The 18,892-nt window shown below is 39.5% G+C and overlaps 1 protein-coding gene across 2 annotated transcripts in view; it reads right to left on the bottom strand.

The window, feature by feature from the left end:
• The window catches only part of ADAMTS12 (ADAM metallopeptidase with thrombospondin type 1 motif 12), a 415,156-nt gene that overhangs the window by 178,004 nt on the left and 218,260 nt on the right, over positions 1-18,892 (bottom strand). For both annotated transcript variants that reach the window (XM_077116928.1, XM_077116929.1), the window contains 2 exons: positions 4,908-5,104; positions 2,576-2,659 (listed from right to left, as the gene is read on the bottom strand). In XM_077116928.1, the coding sequence (XP_076973043.1) occupies positions 2,576-2,659; positions 4,908-5,104 (281 nt within the window). The remainder of the gene's footprint in view (positions 1-2,575; positions 2,660-4,907; positions 5,105-18,892) is intronic.

Here is an 18,892-nt window from a genome sequence, read left to right on the forward strand (position 1 = left end):
AGCTGATTCAAAGACATATACAAGAAATTGACAGTGAAACAAAAAGGGAATACTGGAATAAGATTTCTAAATCAGATATAAAATGATATTCTACAGATTGCTAAATTAGATACAAGATAATATTCTTTCTTCTTTGCTGGACATAAATAATTTTCACCTACTAGACAAATAATTTTCATCTATTGGACAAAAACCTATCAGTTTTCTACATTTTAGCATGTAACTTCACCTCATCTGAGCCCTAATCACTAGTAAATAAATATGGAATCTACATTCCATAGATTCACCCAGGTCATGCTAGACATTGAAAGGGCATACAGACATTTTTTCCCTAGTTTTCAAGTATTGGATAAATTTTATAATATAAATTTTCACAGGAAATGAAATAATATATCCATAGGCATTCCACGATATCCAAAGTAGATCTTGGATGACAGGAGAGAGGAGAAGATAAATGGATCCAGCCTTCAAAAATCATGTTTTTATCTTTGAAAAGATTGTGGAGTCTTCTCCTGCCAACGTAAAAATAAACCCTGTCTTGGGCATTTGATCAAGGGCCTCTTGCTGATGGAGATCTGAATGATGCCCTTGTTGGTAGATCTCAGCTGATGGCTAAATTCTATAGATTTGAAGTGCATTTCATCAGGTTGGCTCATGTGCTCATTCATTAAATTTTATTTCATCTTACATTTATTCATTTACTCATGTCCCAGGCTCTGTGTAAAGTGCTGCTAATATATTGGAGAATAGAGAAACATGGCTCCTGCCCTCAAGGAATTCACATTCTAGTAGTGGCAGAGAAAAATAAGGAAAGAGAAAATAAATACAAGGAATAATAATAAATTGTGAGAGTGTTAACAATTTGCATTCTGCAATGGGGAACAATAAGTGGGGCCAGCTTAGAGAAGATTGATAGAGTCTAGCAATAGAGACCTAAAGGATGAGAAATGTCAGTCATAAGGAGAGCCAGGGGTGTGGTGTTTCAGACACTGAGAATGACGCACACACAGGCTGCGAGGCCTCAAAGAGCCTTGGTTCTATGAATGAGAGGACAGTAAATAAGAGGGAGAGCAACATATAAAAAGACAGGAAAGGTGGAAGGAGGTAAAATCATGAAAGTTTCTACAGTAAGAAATTTTGGTTTTGTTCCAAAAGTAAGGGAAAAAACATTAAAATATTTTGTGCAGTGGACTAATTTAATTTGAATTTTAAAATATTATGGATGTTATGCATTGTATGGAGAATAAAGGGTATGGTAGTTTGAAGCTGTATGTGCTCCAGGAAAACATGTTCTTAAACTTAATCAATTCCTGTGGGTGTGAACCCATTGTAAGTAGGATTTTTTGATGAGGCTACTTCAGTTAGGCCTGACCCACCTCATACAGCATGGGTCTTAATTCTATTACTGGAATCCTTTATAAATGGGAGCAAGACAAGGAAAGAAAGGTAGCAAGAAGCTGAAAGCAACAAAACCCAGAAGGCATGGGAAAGACCAGCAGATATTGCCAAGTGCCTTGTTATATGGCAGAGGAGTCAAGTATCACCAGCTGCTGGTCTTCAGGAAGAAAGCATCACCTTGATGATGCCTGATTTGGACATTTTCCTGGACTCTCACCATAAGCAAATAAATTCCCATTTTTTAGGCCCAACCCATTTCACAGTATTTGCTGGAGAAGCACAGGAAACTATAACAGGGGTAGGGCTGGAAATAGGAAGACCAGCTGGGAGTTTACTGCGGTGGCTCAGGTGAGATATGATAAAGCTTAAAGTAATGTGACAACTGTAGAGATGGAGAACAGTCAACGGTTTTGGATATATTTTGAGGTAGGGCCCTTTAGGCCTTACTGTTGGATACAGATGGTAAGAAAAGGAGAAATCAAGAACAACTGCTAGGCATATGCAATGGTGCATGGTAGCACTATTTGCTGAGATGGGTAAGAATAGTGGGTTGGTGATTAGGGAAAGGCAGAATTCAGATGATTTTGGCTGTATCAAGAACTCCATTTTGAACATGTTAGATTTCCAAGACTGAGTGGACTAAAACTTAGCCAGGTTGAGATGTCAAGTTATCAATTCCACATGAGTAGGAGGTCCAGCCTTGAGGTCTCTATTGGAAGTCTCAGAATATAGATGATATATAAATTACCAAGAATAGATGAAATCACCAAGGGTAAGGCAGATAGACCTGAGAGGCTTGTTTTATTAATCAAGAGGTAAATAAACAATATAAAAGGCTCAAGATTTCTATCTCCTTCCTAGCTTTTATGTAAGCTACCCAACCATACATAACATAGTTTATTTCCACTATGAGGCACTCTTACTGATTGCTGTCTGATTTGTGTTTTACTGGATGTAATGAGTCTCAGGTGATTCCAACTATGAGCTTCTTGGAAATGATCTCCATTTCCGACTACACTGAGCCCCTAGGAAGATAACATAGAAATATTATTTTCCTCCTTAATGGGCTTCCAAAGCTTCTGTCACTCTTTTTCTTGTTCATGAGGAGCTCTTTTGAAAAAAGGAGGTAGGGAGTGTGAAAATACAGGCAGAAGAATGAAAATGAAACTCTTCTTACCTCTTCTTCTTCAAGAAGAATGAGCCGAACCACAATGATGTGAATTGCATTTCCAATGCTGGGGTTATGGAACAATCCAGTGACCTTGAGTCAGAAAGAAAAACCATTTGTACCAGATGAATATATAATAGATAAATTCCAGAGAGGGGACAAAATAAATAAAGATTGACTAATAAGTTAGGAATTTTGGGTGGAGCATAAAGAATCCTGAGGTAAGCCGTGGCCTGACATACATTATGATATTTAAAGTTAACTTGTGATTAATTTGTTCTGCTAAAGTACAACCTTTCTGGTGTCATGGATTGCCCATACACTTGAAGGATAGGTGCTTTTCTTCTCTTTTACTTTCTCTTCCCTGGCCCAGAGCGTCTCCTCTTTGATTATCAGTTACCTGAACACGATAACCCTAGCAAAAGGAGTTTAAAAAGGTCTTATAGAAACATTCTAAGTATTTCATTCTCTTCGTGATTTGTATCATTTGCCAGCCTCCAATTTATCTGCAATTATGAATTCTTCCTAATAGAAAAATAATGAGGCATCTGTAGAATGAAATGACCTCAGGCCTGAGGAAACTAAATCTAGCTCTTCTTAACCAGAAGGAAGGAAGGAAGGAAGGAGGAAAAAAGTCTGCTTAAGTTGATATTTGATTTGGGAGTGAACTTTGACATTTGAGTGACATTCTTCTTGCATAGTGTCTGGTAATTTGCATGAGGCGTGCCATCAACTCAAGAGTAATTTTTCTGATTCATTGGAGGAAATTAAGAGCTTCTTTATAGCTTCCCCCAAATTACATTTGTTCCTAAAGCTCTTTGTTTCATAGACAGAGCTGGAGTCCTGTGACTCTGCTGGCCACCTCCGAACTCAAGGGCATTTGAAATATCTTAGAACAGTCTTACCTATTTGTTTGTATCATAATGTCAAGAAAGCCAGTAATAGTGCTCTTTAAGCTTAAATGTGCCTTAATTTAATATCTGATGTGTTTGAATTAACTTTCCCTCCCTCTTTTTAATGTGGAGAAAGGAGAACTAAGAATTAAATCAGGTATCTGCAGTTTTTTCCCCCACTTATTCTCCCCAGGATGAGGGGCTCTGGGTGGAATGTTAAGGACAAGTATCTTCCAGGCCCCCTATTGTGGGGGTGTGGAGATCATCATCTGGATTTGTGTTTTTTGGATATGAGCCCTCTTTGAAGTCTTCCTTGTGGCTGGTGCAATAAGACAGATTTATCCTGCTGGAAAGGAGGCATCCCACCCTTCCAGCCAATCATTTTTCTCTGGGGTCAGAAACAGGGATAAAGGGAAAAAAGGAAGATCTCCTTTTTTTCTAGGACCTCCTCAGAAATAAAGGAGGCATTCAGTCCTCTGGGTAACCAAAGGCAAGTACATCAGAATCATCTGAGAAACGTTTGAAAATACACAGCCTCAAGAGTCTGGTTATGCCTGGGATGGTAGCTACAATAAAAAGGGAAAGCTTGCTTGACACTTAGAGCCAGCCAGGTTTGGACACTTCGAGAGTCTTCTCAGTCCAGGCAGTAATTCTTAACATGGGCTGCCCATGAGAATCACCCAGGAAGCTTTTAAAAATCCAGATGCCCAGGCCACTATCTAATTTTAAAAAAAAGACCCTAAGGGTCGCATCAAAGGCATTAGTATCCTTTAAAGTTTGCAAAGAACTGCTCTAGGCTGTAGAGGAAGGAGGAGGGATTTTGTGGTTTCCATAGTTTAATTCATTAGATGAAGAATACAGACAGGCTTTGAAAGAAGACCTTTGATGAGATGAAATTATTCATCTGCCTGTGCTTGTGCTTTAGACAGATATCTTCTTTCAGGAACACTTGGAATTGCTGTGCCACATCTGCTACTCAAGAATTCAGGGGATCTCAGGAAAGCATCTTTCCGCTCCCCAGTAGGGCTACTACTCTCTTTGGGAAGGCAGGGAGCATTAGTAATGAAAGCAGAAGCGTGAAATCAGTGGTTATCAATTCCAATTCTGGCCCTAAATACCTCGAGGAAATCATGTTCTAGTTGTTCGCCTTGATTTACCCATTTGTGCACTAACATAATTTAGGTGGGACCAAGTCATACTAAAAGGATGAAGCCACTTGGTAAATACTTAGTGGAAATATAAAAATGATAAATTATAAAGTTTCACAGGATAGACATTTTAAGGGAAAGACTATTTTATCCTTAATTTTCCATTCCTATTCACTTAGGGGATAAGATTAAAAGGACAAAAAAAAATCTCGTATTATTATTGTCATCATTTTTAGTTGGGGAGCCCTTCTAATGACACTGATTGAGGACACCAGAGTACCCACCCAATGCCTGGCATACCATGTTCATGATGGTGAGAATATAGGATTCCACATTCTCACTTCCATGATACTCAATCATCTTTGTGTCAGCCACCACCAGAGTCTCCACCCATCTCTCTTTGCTGATGGAACGCCGAGAGAGGCTTCTGATTGGCAAGTAGTTCCTCTCCCACTTCTCTCGCTGTAGTTCTTGCTTCATGGAGGTGTCAAGACTATCTAAAAATTAAACAGAAAACAGTGGGTTATTTCTATATATCTCTCACATATTACCCACTTAGGCTTATAAAGGCTTGTAAAGATGCAATGCCATAAATGTAATTGATGTTCAATGCTCTTACAGACACAACTAAAATGAAGGAAGAGATCAATGTAAATGAATACCACCAAGACAATTGAAATTTGAGTCTTTCAGGGAGGTTCATAAAGTAGATCTGTGAAATAATTATTATCTATTTCATTAAAGTAGGCCCCCCACTATTAAAAAGTGCTATAATCAAGAATGAGAATTTTCTTTTTCTTCTCCTTCTACTCTGCCTCTAAATTCCTTGGTGCCTATTATTGTGCAAGCCAGTGTGCCAGACTTTTAAATACAGGTTTTTTTTTACCCTCATAAATATTTGAGGTACAGACTATTTCCATTTTACAGATGTGGAAATTGATGCTGAACATGGCTGTTTAAAAAACTTTCCCAAAGTCTGGCTGGGCCACGGTGGCTCAGCAGGCAAGAATGCTTGCCTACCATGTCAGAGGACCCGGGTTTGATTCCCGGTGCCTGCCCACTTAAAAAAAAAAAAAAAAAAAAAAACTTTCCCAAAGTTACACAGTCCACCCAGTCAGTGGAAGGTCCAGGATATTCTATGCACCAAGATCATGCATCTTCATCTATACCACCCTGTCTCCCAGAGAGAGAACATGCAAAACCGAGGTAGATGCAAGTAGGGAAAGCAGCACAAAGATCAAGGCATCACACTTGTAGAAGGATAAAAAGAGGTGGAATGATCTATAAAAGAACAATAAATTTGTAAAGGTGACAAGTTTCTGTATGAAGAAGACAGAATCCATGAGGATCATGGTTTGAAAGGCAAAGCTTAGGAGAGACCAAAGGCTACAGAACAATGAAGAAAACAGGAAAAGAGGTACACAGAATCATTCTCAAAATCCCATAACACTCTCAGTTTAACTAGAGACTCCTTGAGACTTGAAAGAGATTATGTGAAGCCCAAATGGAATAAATACTTCACATATCAGGAAACAAATACTTAACACACGTCGTGCCCAAATCTAAAAGTTCTAGTGGCTCCGAAGGCTTAGGGAGTTGATGAGTGATGAATTTACACAGCAAGAGAGTAAGGAAAGAAGCCTGGGCTGATGGAGAGGCGGAATCTCAATTTACAAAGATTTCTATCAGGAAAATATCCACACAAGTCCTACTTCCCGTTCAACTGCACTCTGGCTCCCTGGCAGGGATAGAGCATGAGAGCAGAGTGGCAAACCACAAACCCCTTCTTACACTCTGGCGATGGTTGCTGTGGTGGTTTGGGGCTATAAACCCCAGAAAAATATGTTCTTAAACTTAATCCATGCCTGAGGGTGTGAACCCATTTTAAGTAGGACCTTTTGATGAGGTTATTTCAGTAATGGTGTGGCCCAATTCAGTCAGGATGGGTCCGAATCCTGTTATTGGAATCAGCAGAAAGAAATTCAGACAGAGAAAAAGCCACAGGAAGCAAGAAGCCGAGAATCAATGGAAACTGGTAGAGAAGAAAGAGCTCAGGAGAGGCCACTATGTGCACTGTGCTGTGGTAAGGGTGCCAAGGACCAAGCATCACCAGCAGCCAGCCTGCCCCAGAATTTAAATCGTTGGGAAGAAGCATCACCTTGACGATGTCTTGATTTGGACTTCTCCTAGCCTCAAAACTAAGCTAATAAACTCCTGTTGTTTAAGCCAACCCATTGCATGATATTTGTTTGAGCAGCCAAGGAAAACTAAAACAGGTGCCCAACCTCAGTCTGAATATTTCTGATGGTGGGGATACTCAACAACTCAAAGGGAACCTTGTTCTGTTAGGAAGTTCACTCTTGTATGGAGCTGAAATCTACATCCCTGTAATTTCCCATCTTTTGTAGCAATCCAGAGCAAGGCTGTGCCACTTTACAGCATGCCAAAGGCTCCCTTCCTCTTCGGACTCCCCTTCTTTATGCCCACTCTCAGACAGTGACTTGGAACAACTAAAATCATATTACACACTCACACACACACCACACAGATACACTCATATACACCACTCTGACACACTCACACACACACACCACACACATATACACATTCATGCACATACACAGTATCCTTTAGGATGCAGAGTTAGTTACACTGATTTGCTTACATAATGCTTCTTAGTCTCTCAGTTTTGCTGTCTATATGAAGTTTGAACTCATCAAATAATATTTACAAAAGAGACATAGTTGTAGGTCTAAAAAATTTAAATTCCATATTATAACTTGAGAACAACAAAGTTGTACTTCAATATAACACTTAAAAAAAATAATCTGGGATTGTGTAAGCATTTTGAGGGAAGTCCTATGAGATTTCTAAATGAAGTGGACAGTTAACCCTTCATCGGTGGTAGAACAATTTTCCATTTGCCTTCTTCACTTTCTTTTCATGGATAAGTATGAATTCCTGAAGAAACTCCAGAGATTTGTATCAATAGTTTTTTTTTTTTTAATGTATCAGTGGTTTCCAACCCTCTGCACCTCTACCTATCTCCCAGTTATCATCCTTTCATGCCTTTTTTGAAGATGAGGGGAAAGTTTCTAAACTATACTCTGCCTTCAAATTTCTCTGTGTAAACTGGACAGAGAGGCACACTTGAGCAAAGGACTTTGGCCCATATGGAATTGTCTTAATCTGGAGGGAGCGTGAACAGACTGGGTTGAGTCAAGGAACCCCGTAGCACAGGTTAGGCATGATCTCTTTCTTTCAATGCCTCCCTCTTCGCATCATGTGAGGATGGGTCTTCTCTAAGCTGCAAGGAGGCCTGGTGCTCACTATTGAGTTTATGTACTTAGGATACCAGTACAGGAGCTTCTTCAGCCAATCCCTTCACAGCACCCTTTGGAACTGTGCTCCCTCTTCCTACTTGGATCCTGCAGGCTTGGCCTTGCTGTCCTCAGTGCTGGTCCCTCCACAAAGCCTTGGGCTTGTTTCAGTTGGGAGAGACCATGCCATGTCCAGCCTCTGTGTTAAAGCAGAATCCCAAGATCACAGCTGTGGGTCTTGGGGTTCCTCTCTCCTCTCAGACCTTCAGGCATCTAAGGCTTGGAGCTGGCAGGCGGCTGGCACCCACTAGTGGGAGAAGCTGGTAGAATAGAAGTAACATCTCACTGATTCCTTCAGTCTTTTCTTTCTCACTTATTCTTGTTTATTCTTCACATCCTCTACCCAATGTTGAAAAAGAGAATTTAGAAGGAAAATAAAAAGATATTTTTAAAGCCCATCATGTTTTCATTTTTCCAGAAAGTATTCAGGTAAGTTACTCAGTAAATGTTCACATAAGAGAAAATGTGGAACTTAGAATTGGAATCTGGTAAAGATATATACTTATTTAAAAATTTCCAACAAACCTACATTAAGCATGTTACTAAAAACTAGCCCTGCGGTAATCATTCATGTCCAAAACCTTATTTATTTGAGCCTACAATTCTTTAAGTCCTAAAACTATCATCATTTTATAGATGAATAAACTGAGGTTCAAAGAGATTAGGTAGTGGGAACAACTCAAGTATCCATTAACTGATGGATGGGTAAACACAATGTGGTATATCCATACAATGGAATGCTATTCTGACATGAAAAGGAACAAAGTACCATTACATACTACAACTTGGATGAACCTTACTTGAAAACATCATGCTAAGTGAAAGATGTCAGACACAAATTATATGAGTTGTGTGATTTATATATTATCTGATTCCATTTATATTAAATATCCAAATTAAGCATATCCATAGAGACAGAAAGCAGATTCATGCTTGCCAGGGGCTAGGGAGAGGGGGAATGGGGAGTGACTGCTAGCCGCTACACAGCTTCTTATTGGGGATGAAAATGCTCTGCAATTAGATAATGGCAATGGTTGCAAAACATTGTAAATTCACTGGAAGCCATTGAGTTGTAATTTTTTAAAAGATTAAAATGATGAATTTTATGTTATGTGAATTTTGCCTCAATAAAGGAAAAAAGAGAGAGATTAGGTAATTTTCCCAAAACCACATGGTAAACAACAGTCTAATTCAGCCAAGTCTATTTGATCCCACTACAGCATCAAATTTATGGAATAGATTTTATGGACAGCCCTACTCTACCCTCTCATGAATAGAGAGGAAGAATTATGCCACAGGATCCTTACCCTTACACAATAGTCAATCTAAGTGTGGGTGATACAATAAGAATGTGTGAAAATATCAGTATCAGGTTTCAAATAATTTTCAAGGAGAGAGATATTAGCTCCATTATGCAAAGCATCAGAAGCTTTGCAGAAAGAGTAGAATTTGAACCAGTGAGGGGACTGAGCTGAGAAAGAGTATTATATTTATTTGAACTGACCTTACTGAGTCCTGATGAAGTGATCCAGATTTGATAGAAGAAAAATGGTTCTGTTAAGCAAGTTTACAAAGTATTAAAAGCTAGCCCTACCTATCCATTTATCTCCAAAGCCAGCTAGTTCTTCATGGGCAGGTGAGGTGCCCATGATTTTGAGAACTCCCCTGACTCCTGTCCCTACATTCTGTTTAGAGACCCCTCTTCTGGACTAGCACACATCTAGGAGTGTCTCAATTGTAGATTTTCCTACACTGTGACTTCCTGTTACTTGAGGAGCTCTGAAATTAGGTATCAAGTATCACAAAGGCTAGGAAGACATCTCCTTCAGCTTCGTACCCAGTGCCTAACACTGTGCCAGGCAAACAGGGCACCCATTAAGTTGTCAGTACATGCATGAAGGAAGAAATGAAGACGAATTGGAATCAATTTATGAACCACAAGTAAGGAATAACTGCAAAGTGTTTTCTATTTTTTATCCATGTGATGACTTGTTTCAATTAGGGTATTTTCCCAACTGATTCTGAGAAGTGCTCTTATCAGGGGAAAAATCCAGCCAAATGGGCAGTTTAAAGAAGGACAATTTCCAGTCCTCACAAAAGCACTGACTTTCCTCAACTTGAGGCTAAGGAAGTATAGAGAGCTGTCCAGTGTCTCCTGAGATGTCTAGCAAACCTTCTGTACTATCAGGGCAGAGGTTCTAGAGATCTATGGAAATACAGATTATTCTGTTTTTTGTTTTTCACAAAATGCACTGGGAAGCTCTTCAGAAAGCTCTCCCTTATTCAGAGATTCCTTAAAGTAGCAGAGAGCCTTGATTCCATGTTAGAGCCTTTAATTACTGCTGATCTCTCAGACTTTGGTTTGTCTGTGGTTAGGCATGAATCGCAGCTTTACAAACCTGCATGGAAAAGGTGGAGTAGTGACAGGAAATGGAAGGAGTGATGGTTAATTTCATGTGTCAACTTGGCTAGGTTATGGTGTCCACTATTTGGTTAACTATGGGCCTAACTGTTACTGTGGAGGGTTTTTGTCGATGGGGTTAGCATCTACAATCAGTCAAATTAAGAAAAGGGGATAACCCTTTACAGTGTGGGTGGGCCTCATCTGATCAGTTGGAGTCTCAATAGAAATTGAGAGTACGAGATATGAGAAGAATTTCTGGGTCAAGACGTCAGCCTCAACTCTTACTGGAATTCCAGCCTGCAGCCCACCCTATGGAATTCAGACTTGCCAGCCCTCACAATTTTATACTCAGTTCCTTCTTTACCTTTTATCTATAGGTAAAGATAGATAGATAGGTAGATAGATACATAGATATAGATAGACAGACAGATAGATAGATAAAGATACAGATAGAGAAGAGATGGATGCTAATATTCTATTGGTTTTGTGTCTCCAGAGGACCCTGGATGGATATGAAAAATGAACACCAGGAGCAGAAGACTCTAGAAATTACAAAGTTTCCTGCATTTTAAAGGGTTCTTTTCAGTGTGCTAATCACTTCCAGCATGGGCAGTACAGCTACGTCTTTTGCTTAGGAAATTATTCAAGGCTCTTCCCAACTTACCTCTTCCCTCATCTGGACTTTTGTCTGACTCATACCCAGATTTCCTGTGGAGAAAGAGGATTTCTGCCCATCCTGACAAGATTGACCAGTAACTGGAAAGTGGCCTCTAATTGGACCCACAGCTTGGGTTCATGTCCAGCTTTCCCCAAGATGGTCTCGAGTTGATCTTCTCCAAGCCATACACTGAAGCTTTCAGACCAGTGAGGCCCTGCACCCCTATGCCCACCTCCCAACCTCCATGAGTGAGGTTCCTGAAAGAAGTCAGCGAAAATTCACAAACACTAACAGCTACCTCTGAAGGGATGTCTTATGGAGAGCCAGGTCTGTGCTAAGTACTTATCCTGGGTTTGGTCATTTATTATATAATCCTCTGAATAATTATATGAATTGTGTTATTATTACCATTTTAAAATGAGAAAAAAAATGTGAGACCAAGAAAGGTTAAGTAATTTGTTGAAGGTCTTATAGCTAGTAAGTTGCAAAACAAGAATTTGAGCTGAGCCTGTCTGTATCTCATTTAGGTTGGTTGTATGGAGATGTGGGTGGGTTCTAGGGCTTTACCTGTCTGGAAATGGCAATATGATGAGTGGAAAAGATTGGCTTAACAGGATCATCTAGGGAGAAGCTGGACCGAAAACAAATTGACTCTCAGCTCTCCAGACCTTTATCAATTGTAAGCAAAGCTTGAAGGAAATTTGTCTTGGAGGGAATCTGATCAGATAATATGTGACTTTTTCTTTTTTAAACATTTTTATTATGAAATATAATATATATATATAAAATCAATAAATTTCAAAGTACATTGAAGTAGTTACAAAACAGATTTCAGAGTTTCGTGTAGGCTACAGTTCCACGATTTTAGGTGTTTCCGTCTAGTTGCTCTCAGACACTAGAGACTAAAGGAAATATCAATATAATGATTCAGCATTCATACTCATTTGTTAGATCCCATTTTCTCTGTTATAACTCCTTCTTCTCTTCTGATCCTTCTCCCAATCTTTAGGGGTATTTAGGCTATGCCCATTCTAACTTTTTCATGTTGGAAAGGGGTGTCAATAATATGATGTTCTTGGAGAGGCTGGCCCCTCTAGGTTTCAGGACTTATCTAGCCTAGGAGCCCATCTAGAGGTTGTCAGTTTCTGGAAAGTAATCTCATTGCATGAAACTTTTATAGAATCTCAGATAGCACCCTATGTGTTTTTTAGGGTTAACAGGAATGATTTTTATTGGGGTTCAGCAAACTGATAATTGGCAATATCTAGCTGAAGCTTGCATAAGAGTAACCTCCAGAATAGTTTCTTGACTCTGTTTTAACTCTCTTAGCCACTGATACCTTATTTTGTTACATTTCTTTCCCCCTTTTTGGCCAGAAGGGTGCTGTTGATCCCATGGTACCAGGGCCAGGCTCATCCTTGGGAGTCATGTCCCATGTTGCCAGGGAGACTGTCACTGCTAGATGTCATATCTCATGTAGAGGGGAGGGTAATGATTTTCCTTGCAGAGTTGGGCTTAAAGAGGGAGGGGTCAAATCTGAGCAACAAAAGAGGTTTCCTGGAAGTAACTCTTAGGCATAACTATAGGTTAGCTTTGCTTCTCCACTATAGAAATAAGCTTTACAAGAGCAAGCCTCAAGATCAAGGGCTTGGCCTATTGACTTGGGACCCCTAGTGTTTAAGACAGTATCAGGGGTTTCCTCAATGGTAAAGCTGAATAGTCCCATATTTTTCTCCTGCCCCTAAGGGACTTTGTCAATACTTTTTAATTATCTGCCCAACATACTCTGGACTGTATTTGGGTATTACATTAAGCTTTTCAGAATTACAAGCCCTCATTCCCGTTCTGGGCTCCATGTGTTTGGGTTGTTTAAATGATCTATCCTGACAAAGCCGGGTCAGATTATGTGCTACAGAAAATTTTGGTTTTGGATAAAATAAACCTGTCTTCCTTTGGTCTCATACCTACTGTATGTAAAGTTCTAAAATACCGACAATGTCCTCCTTACCCCGTATTATAATTTACCTTAGTCCTGGGCCAATCAGCTTTGTTCCTAACTGTAATCGAAGCTTGATTTCTTTTTCAAAAGTTTCTTTAATGGTTGTATGTAGCAATGCTGACTTTCAGAGCTGCAGAACTCTTATCTCTGAGTGTTAGGTGTCACACAGGTAGCCAAAGTTCCAGGGAGATACCAGGTTATACATACATAGCACAACATCTCAAAATATAGAAATAACATTTACAGCTCCAGACTAAATGTGACTTCTATAAGAACTTTCAATCTAGGCCCCAATTTTCTTATAAGTATTTTCTACAAGAGACCATACAGTATTTGTTCTTTTGTTCTTGGCTTATTTTGTACTATAGTATGTGACTTTTTTATTGGCTTTCTGGAGAAATGGTCTTGCTTCGACTGTACAGTTTAGACAAGTGCCACTCAGGGAAGATATCCTGGACATATCGTTGGGTTTGGAGAGAGAGACAACACTGGGATAAAGAAGAGGGAGAACGTCGTTAAACTGGCAACACCTCCCAGCTTCTATCCAGGCCCACTGCTGAGAAATGCTCACTCCATACCCCTCTGAGATGTTGCCTGATTCATTTCTGCATTGAGTCATTTCTAAGCACATGACCTTGGACAAGCGTTCTCAACTCCTCTGTGTGGAGGAAACTGAACTAGATTCCTACTTTCAAAATTTATTTTAACCATGAATCCTTCCCTTCGAACAAAGGTTACACGGGAATCGAGGAAGAGAATTCCACCCCCGCCCCCCCACAGGCTGCTGTGATCATTGGAGTGCGGAGGATGCCCAAAGAGAAGGGAAAATCCACATAGCACAGTTTTAAACCACTGGATGACACCACCTCTAAGGGTCCTTCCAGTTCTATTGTTCTCTGAAATGAGCAAACACAACTTTCCACTGCCCATGGCATAATTATGTGAGCAGTTTGCTGGTAACCACATTCTTGCAGCTGGACCTCCCCCTACAGAGCTGAATGTCAACACTAGTGTTCGTTTCTCTGAGCAACAATGACTGAAGGGATAGAGGTATCCATCTCTTTTGGCTGAGATTAGGTAGCCTCAAACAAGAAGCTCATTTTCATAAAAAAAAAAAAAAATTCTTATCTCCTTTATGGTGAACCAAAAATATTTTTACACTTAGATAATAGACTATCCATTTCTCAAAACTGGCCATTGTTCAAGTGAAAACAGATGTCTCTAAAGGCAAACAATGGAGCAGCATGAGTTTCAAGGGTTGGTAACTAGCTGATGCCAAAAGCAGTACTCCCATACCCTCCACGGTGTGGGCAGAAAGTAAAAGCATCTGAAAAAAAAAAAATCAAAAGCAATTAAGCCCCCAAGGGCTTCATGTTCCTCCCTGACACTGTCCTAATTCCATTCAGAATTTATCAAAGAAGGAAGAAAGAAATGATGGATCATTTTGGACACATGAAATTTCCCAACATGATGTTAGAATTAAATCAATTAAAAGTGAGAGAATGTTTTAAGCTCCCTCCCTCATCAACAACCAGAAAGACAAGATAATTTGTAAAACAACTAATCCAATTTTATTTTATTTTAAATTATTCATTTAATTCATTGCCATCACTCATAAGCACAAGCAATTCCACTGATGAGAGCTCTAACCTGACCCTCTCGGTCTCCCTTTCTTATTCTTTGCTAGAAATATGCTGAAGCATTTCTCACAATGAAGATCACCTGTGGAGGAGATAGCTGGGGGCAGTGGGAATGCAAACAAAATATTAAACAATCAATAAGTAGATAATGAGTTGCAGCTTACATATCGATGCTACTCTGGCCATACTCAGAGGGGAAGAAAATAGGCTTCACATTTGGAAACCTCAGTTCATATGTACTTTTAAAAGAAGCAGAAAACTCTGATATCTCTTGGATTGCTTGATTATTAACATTCCCTGCACCAGCACTGAAGGCTCAGCTTGTATATTTATAAGAAACCTGAGCCAGTTAACTTAACTGCTGCTGCACCACTAAGATCCACTTATAACTGCACCACATATAACTGCTTGATATTCCATTTTTCCAACCTACCTCCAGTGCATACGTAGATCTAAGATCTTCCTGCACCCCCAGAGTTCCTCAGAGAATGAACATCCCGATCAATACTATTAACTCGGTGAGATAGCAATGATCAAGCTCAAAGTCAACAGTAAAAAATCTTTGAGTGTGCTAACCAAAGAAGTGTATCAAAGAGCCCTTGAGAGGCCTGGCTTTGAACAAACTACCACTGAGTTATTCCACCCTAATGAAATTTAATTTTTAAAGAAGGCAAGAGAAGACCATATTTTAAACATGTATGATCATATTTATAGTTCTTTCCTTCTTTTTAATCCTCTAATTTCTTACACATATCACTTGTTGCCTGCCAATTTACTATACATTTTGTATTTATTTTCATACACATTTTAAAATGTTCTATTTTTCTCCTAGCATGTTTGGCCCTCCTCCACCCACAGCCTAGGCCAAAACAGGCAAATTTCCTGACAAATGTCCTCTGTGGGTTGTAATTTTCTTTGTTGGTGGGTGGTTTGCTTTGTTTCTGGTTCACTCCTTCACTGAGAATGCCACTTTTCGGCACTGCAGCTTTCCGCAGGTGTCTCCTTCCAGTTCTCCACCTTCCAAGGACCAAGAGCTCTGTCCTCCGTCCCCCAGCCCAGGGCTGCTAAAACCGGGAGCTCAGGGCTCCAGGAAAGCCATCATCTTCTTGGCTAACCCTCTGCTAGCTGCATTCCAACTTTTTTTTTTTGCCCCTAAGAATTTTGTTCATGTTCTTGTCAACTCATTTCTCTTCATTTTAAAACCTGAATGTTCTTTTAATTTTTTATTAGAGGAGCTATAAGTTTACAGAAAGATCATGCAGAAAATACAAAGTTGCCATGCACCCCTCCCCCCATTTTAAAAAACAAAATATTTTCTTTAAAGCTCATTATTCAGAATTTTAAAGTTTTCTATACCGGGGTTTCCATGTGGGGTGGACCATGGGTTTCTGCAAGATAATCTAGCTACAATATTTTTGCATCATTTTTTATGGTGAAATTCAACCTCACTATATTTACAAAATAGTGTACTTACTTTATAAAGATGTTTTTGTAAAGTAGGAAATGCTACAAAATACATAGTTTCACTAAGTATTATAAGAATACTTATTATAAGAATAATAAGTGTTATAAGAATATTATAAGTATTATAAGAACTCAAATTATCTACTTATAAGTATTCTAAGTAGTGTAAACGTGCTGAACATATCTTGTCTCCACCCCTCCCAGGTTATTGCAAGCCTCAAAACATGATTCAGGGAAGGGGGAATTCAGGAGACATAAATCATCTCCTAGGGGACATTATATCAGCTGCAATCACAGATTGCTTTTCCTTTGTGACAAGTGCCAAAAAAAGAGAAAATCTACAGTTTGCTTTCTTCTAGTAAAGGTCAGAATATTATTCTTGTTATGAACCAAAGGCAGGATTTTATCTAGTAAAATGGATTTGCCACTGGTAATTCCCTTAGCTCAAAGCTTTATGTTTCATTTTGATTTCTTCTGTCTGGGTCTGCCCAGTATTTGGACAGCCTCTCTCTGAGCTGGAAGCCTTTCTTTACCACGGGAAACCGTGTCTGCATCTCGGTCATCTCTGTAACTCAAGACACAGCTCAGAGCCTGCTATCTTCGAAATACGCGGTAATTATTTGCTGAATGAGTATACGGACTCATTCTTTTAATATTTGTCTAGGAAGCAATAGAGCAGTAAACATGGTGAAAAAACAATATTAATATTCTAGTGAGTTTAATTTGGATTTTGTCATTCATTAATCAAATGTGAGCTCTTTGAGGTCCAACTTTGGGACAGTAATAGGATGAGTACTCTAAGGAAGCAGGAAGCAGATAAATTCCTCAAAGGGCTCACATGGACTCCATGGGGATCAGTCACTAATTTGCAAATGCTGAGCTGGTGTTGAACAGCTTCCTGAGGACAAAAGCAACACTAAGGGTGCCAGACACTGGGTCCTTCAGGTTTCCAAGGTACCCTGGGTCTGCCTTCCGCAGGCCGGGCCAGGTGTGGATCTGAACCAGGCTAAGGAAAGCATTGAGTCTCCCTTCACTCTGTTTCTACAACTCACACTGGGAAAGAGTTACTTGTACCTGACATTTTCTTTTTCTATACAGGTATTTGGAGAATGTGAGTGTGCATTTCCAACTTTGAAGGTGTCAATAGCCAGAAGAGGAACAAACATCTGGAAAGCTCTAGAAAGACCTGGAATGTCTTGTGGTAAAAGAAAGTCACTCACAGAGAGAATTGAGCCTATATGTCACCATAATGAAGTCTAATAAAAAACGTCATTCCATCTAACTCTTGTTTCTGCTTGACTTGTTGCTTATTTCCAGAAACTTATAACTGCGAACACCTACAAGAAGCTATGGAAAACAGCAGTTCCTGCAGCCATCACCCTTTCACTCCATGGGGAACGACAAAGCTCTCAGCCAGTGAAATAGCAGGAACCGTCTCGATGCTAACCTCAGGTTCCTGCCTTACCACAACTGGGAAGACCCCTTCCTAGAACGTGTGCATTAGGGCCCCAACCCTGATCTTACTTAACCTTTGCTCATTATAATAGTAAATTTGTGGGATTTAGATGCCATTTTTGGAACATGCGATGTATGTAGAAGTATGTCCTAGCACGATCAGGGACTGTGCATGCCCAAAACCAATTCTTTAGAAATCCTCTTGCCCACCTGCACCAACCACCTGCATGCACATCCCCAGACTTCCTGCCAAAGAAACATGTATACCTCCATTTGGAGAAAGTGACTGTAGGATGTGAGTCCACCCTTCTTCATTCTTTGGCCAAATAATAAAGGTCTGCTCTGCTTTACTGAATATCATTTCATTCTATTGATGTGAGTAACTCCAGAAAGGAGACCCATTTAAGAGGGCCTGGCCCAGATTAAAAGATGCCCAGGCCCATAAGCTGATGGTCAGGGACCAGCACTCATGGAAGGTCTGAATATTTACTTTCCAAACCCTCATACACTTTCCCAAACTTCATATACTTTCCCACTCTTCCTTGGAGGCCCTCTTCATTCATTCAAGTGACACGTCATCCAACATCACCAACATCAAGGCTTAATGAGCTAAAATATTAACTCAGAGAGTCCTACGTTTCTCTTTCTTAACCCCCACACCTTCCTCACCACATTCACCATCTCCAATTCCCAAACCCTAAAGTAGAATGCTAACAACAAACACACTCCAATGACAAAATAGAGCAAGTTCTGCTTCCTAAAGGAAGAGAGAACAATATTATTCTGTGACTAAGGTCTTCTCCTGCTTCTAATGCACAGTGAACCCACAAAATATCCAAGTATTCCTATTTTGGTTCTGACATTTCTTAGAGCTCATTAAAGAAGGTGGGATTTGGGGTGATTTTTTTCCCTTTTATCCACTTTTTTTGTGTTTTCTGCAAGCAAGTATTACATTTATAGTTAGAAAAATAAACTTTAAAAATATAAGAAGAGTCTTGACTTTTATTTTACCTTTCTCACTACAGTTTTAGAATTTAATGGATGCATTTTTTCCTGAGTTTTTCTCCAGTGCTTTTATTAATATTCTGTTTTTTTAACAGACTAACCAAAGGCTGTTCTCTCCAACCATCTAAAATGCTCTCCTAATGATAATCACATAATAACCTTCATAATTACTGGGTAATATAAATATGCCCAATTTCTATCCATTCATTTCCTCATTCTCCAAAAGGTAGAAAAATAGACCTGAGAAAAAAATGTTAACCAAGTAGCTAAAAAAGAATCA

The sequence above is a fragment of the Tamandua tetradactyla genome, chromosome 9 (assembly GCF_023851605.1).
Source record: "Tamandua tetradactyla isolate mTamTet1 chromosome 9, mTamTet1.pri, whole genome shotgun sequence".
NCBI classification, from domain to species: Eukaryota; Metazoa; Chordata; class Mammalia; order Pilosa; family Myrmecophagidae; genus Tamandua; species Tamandua tetradactyla.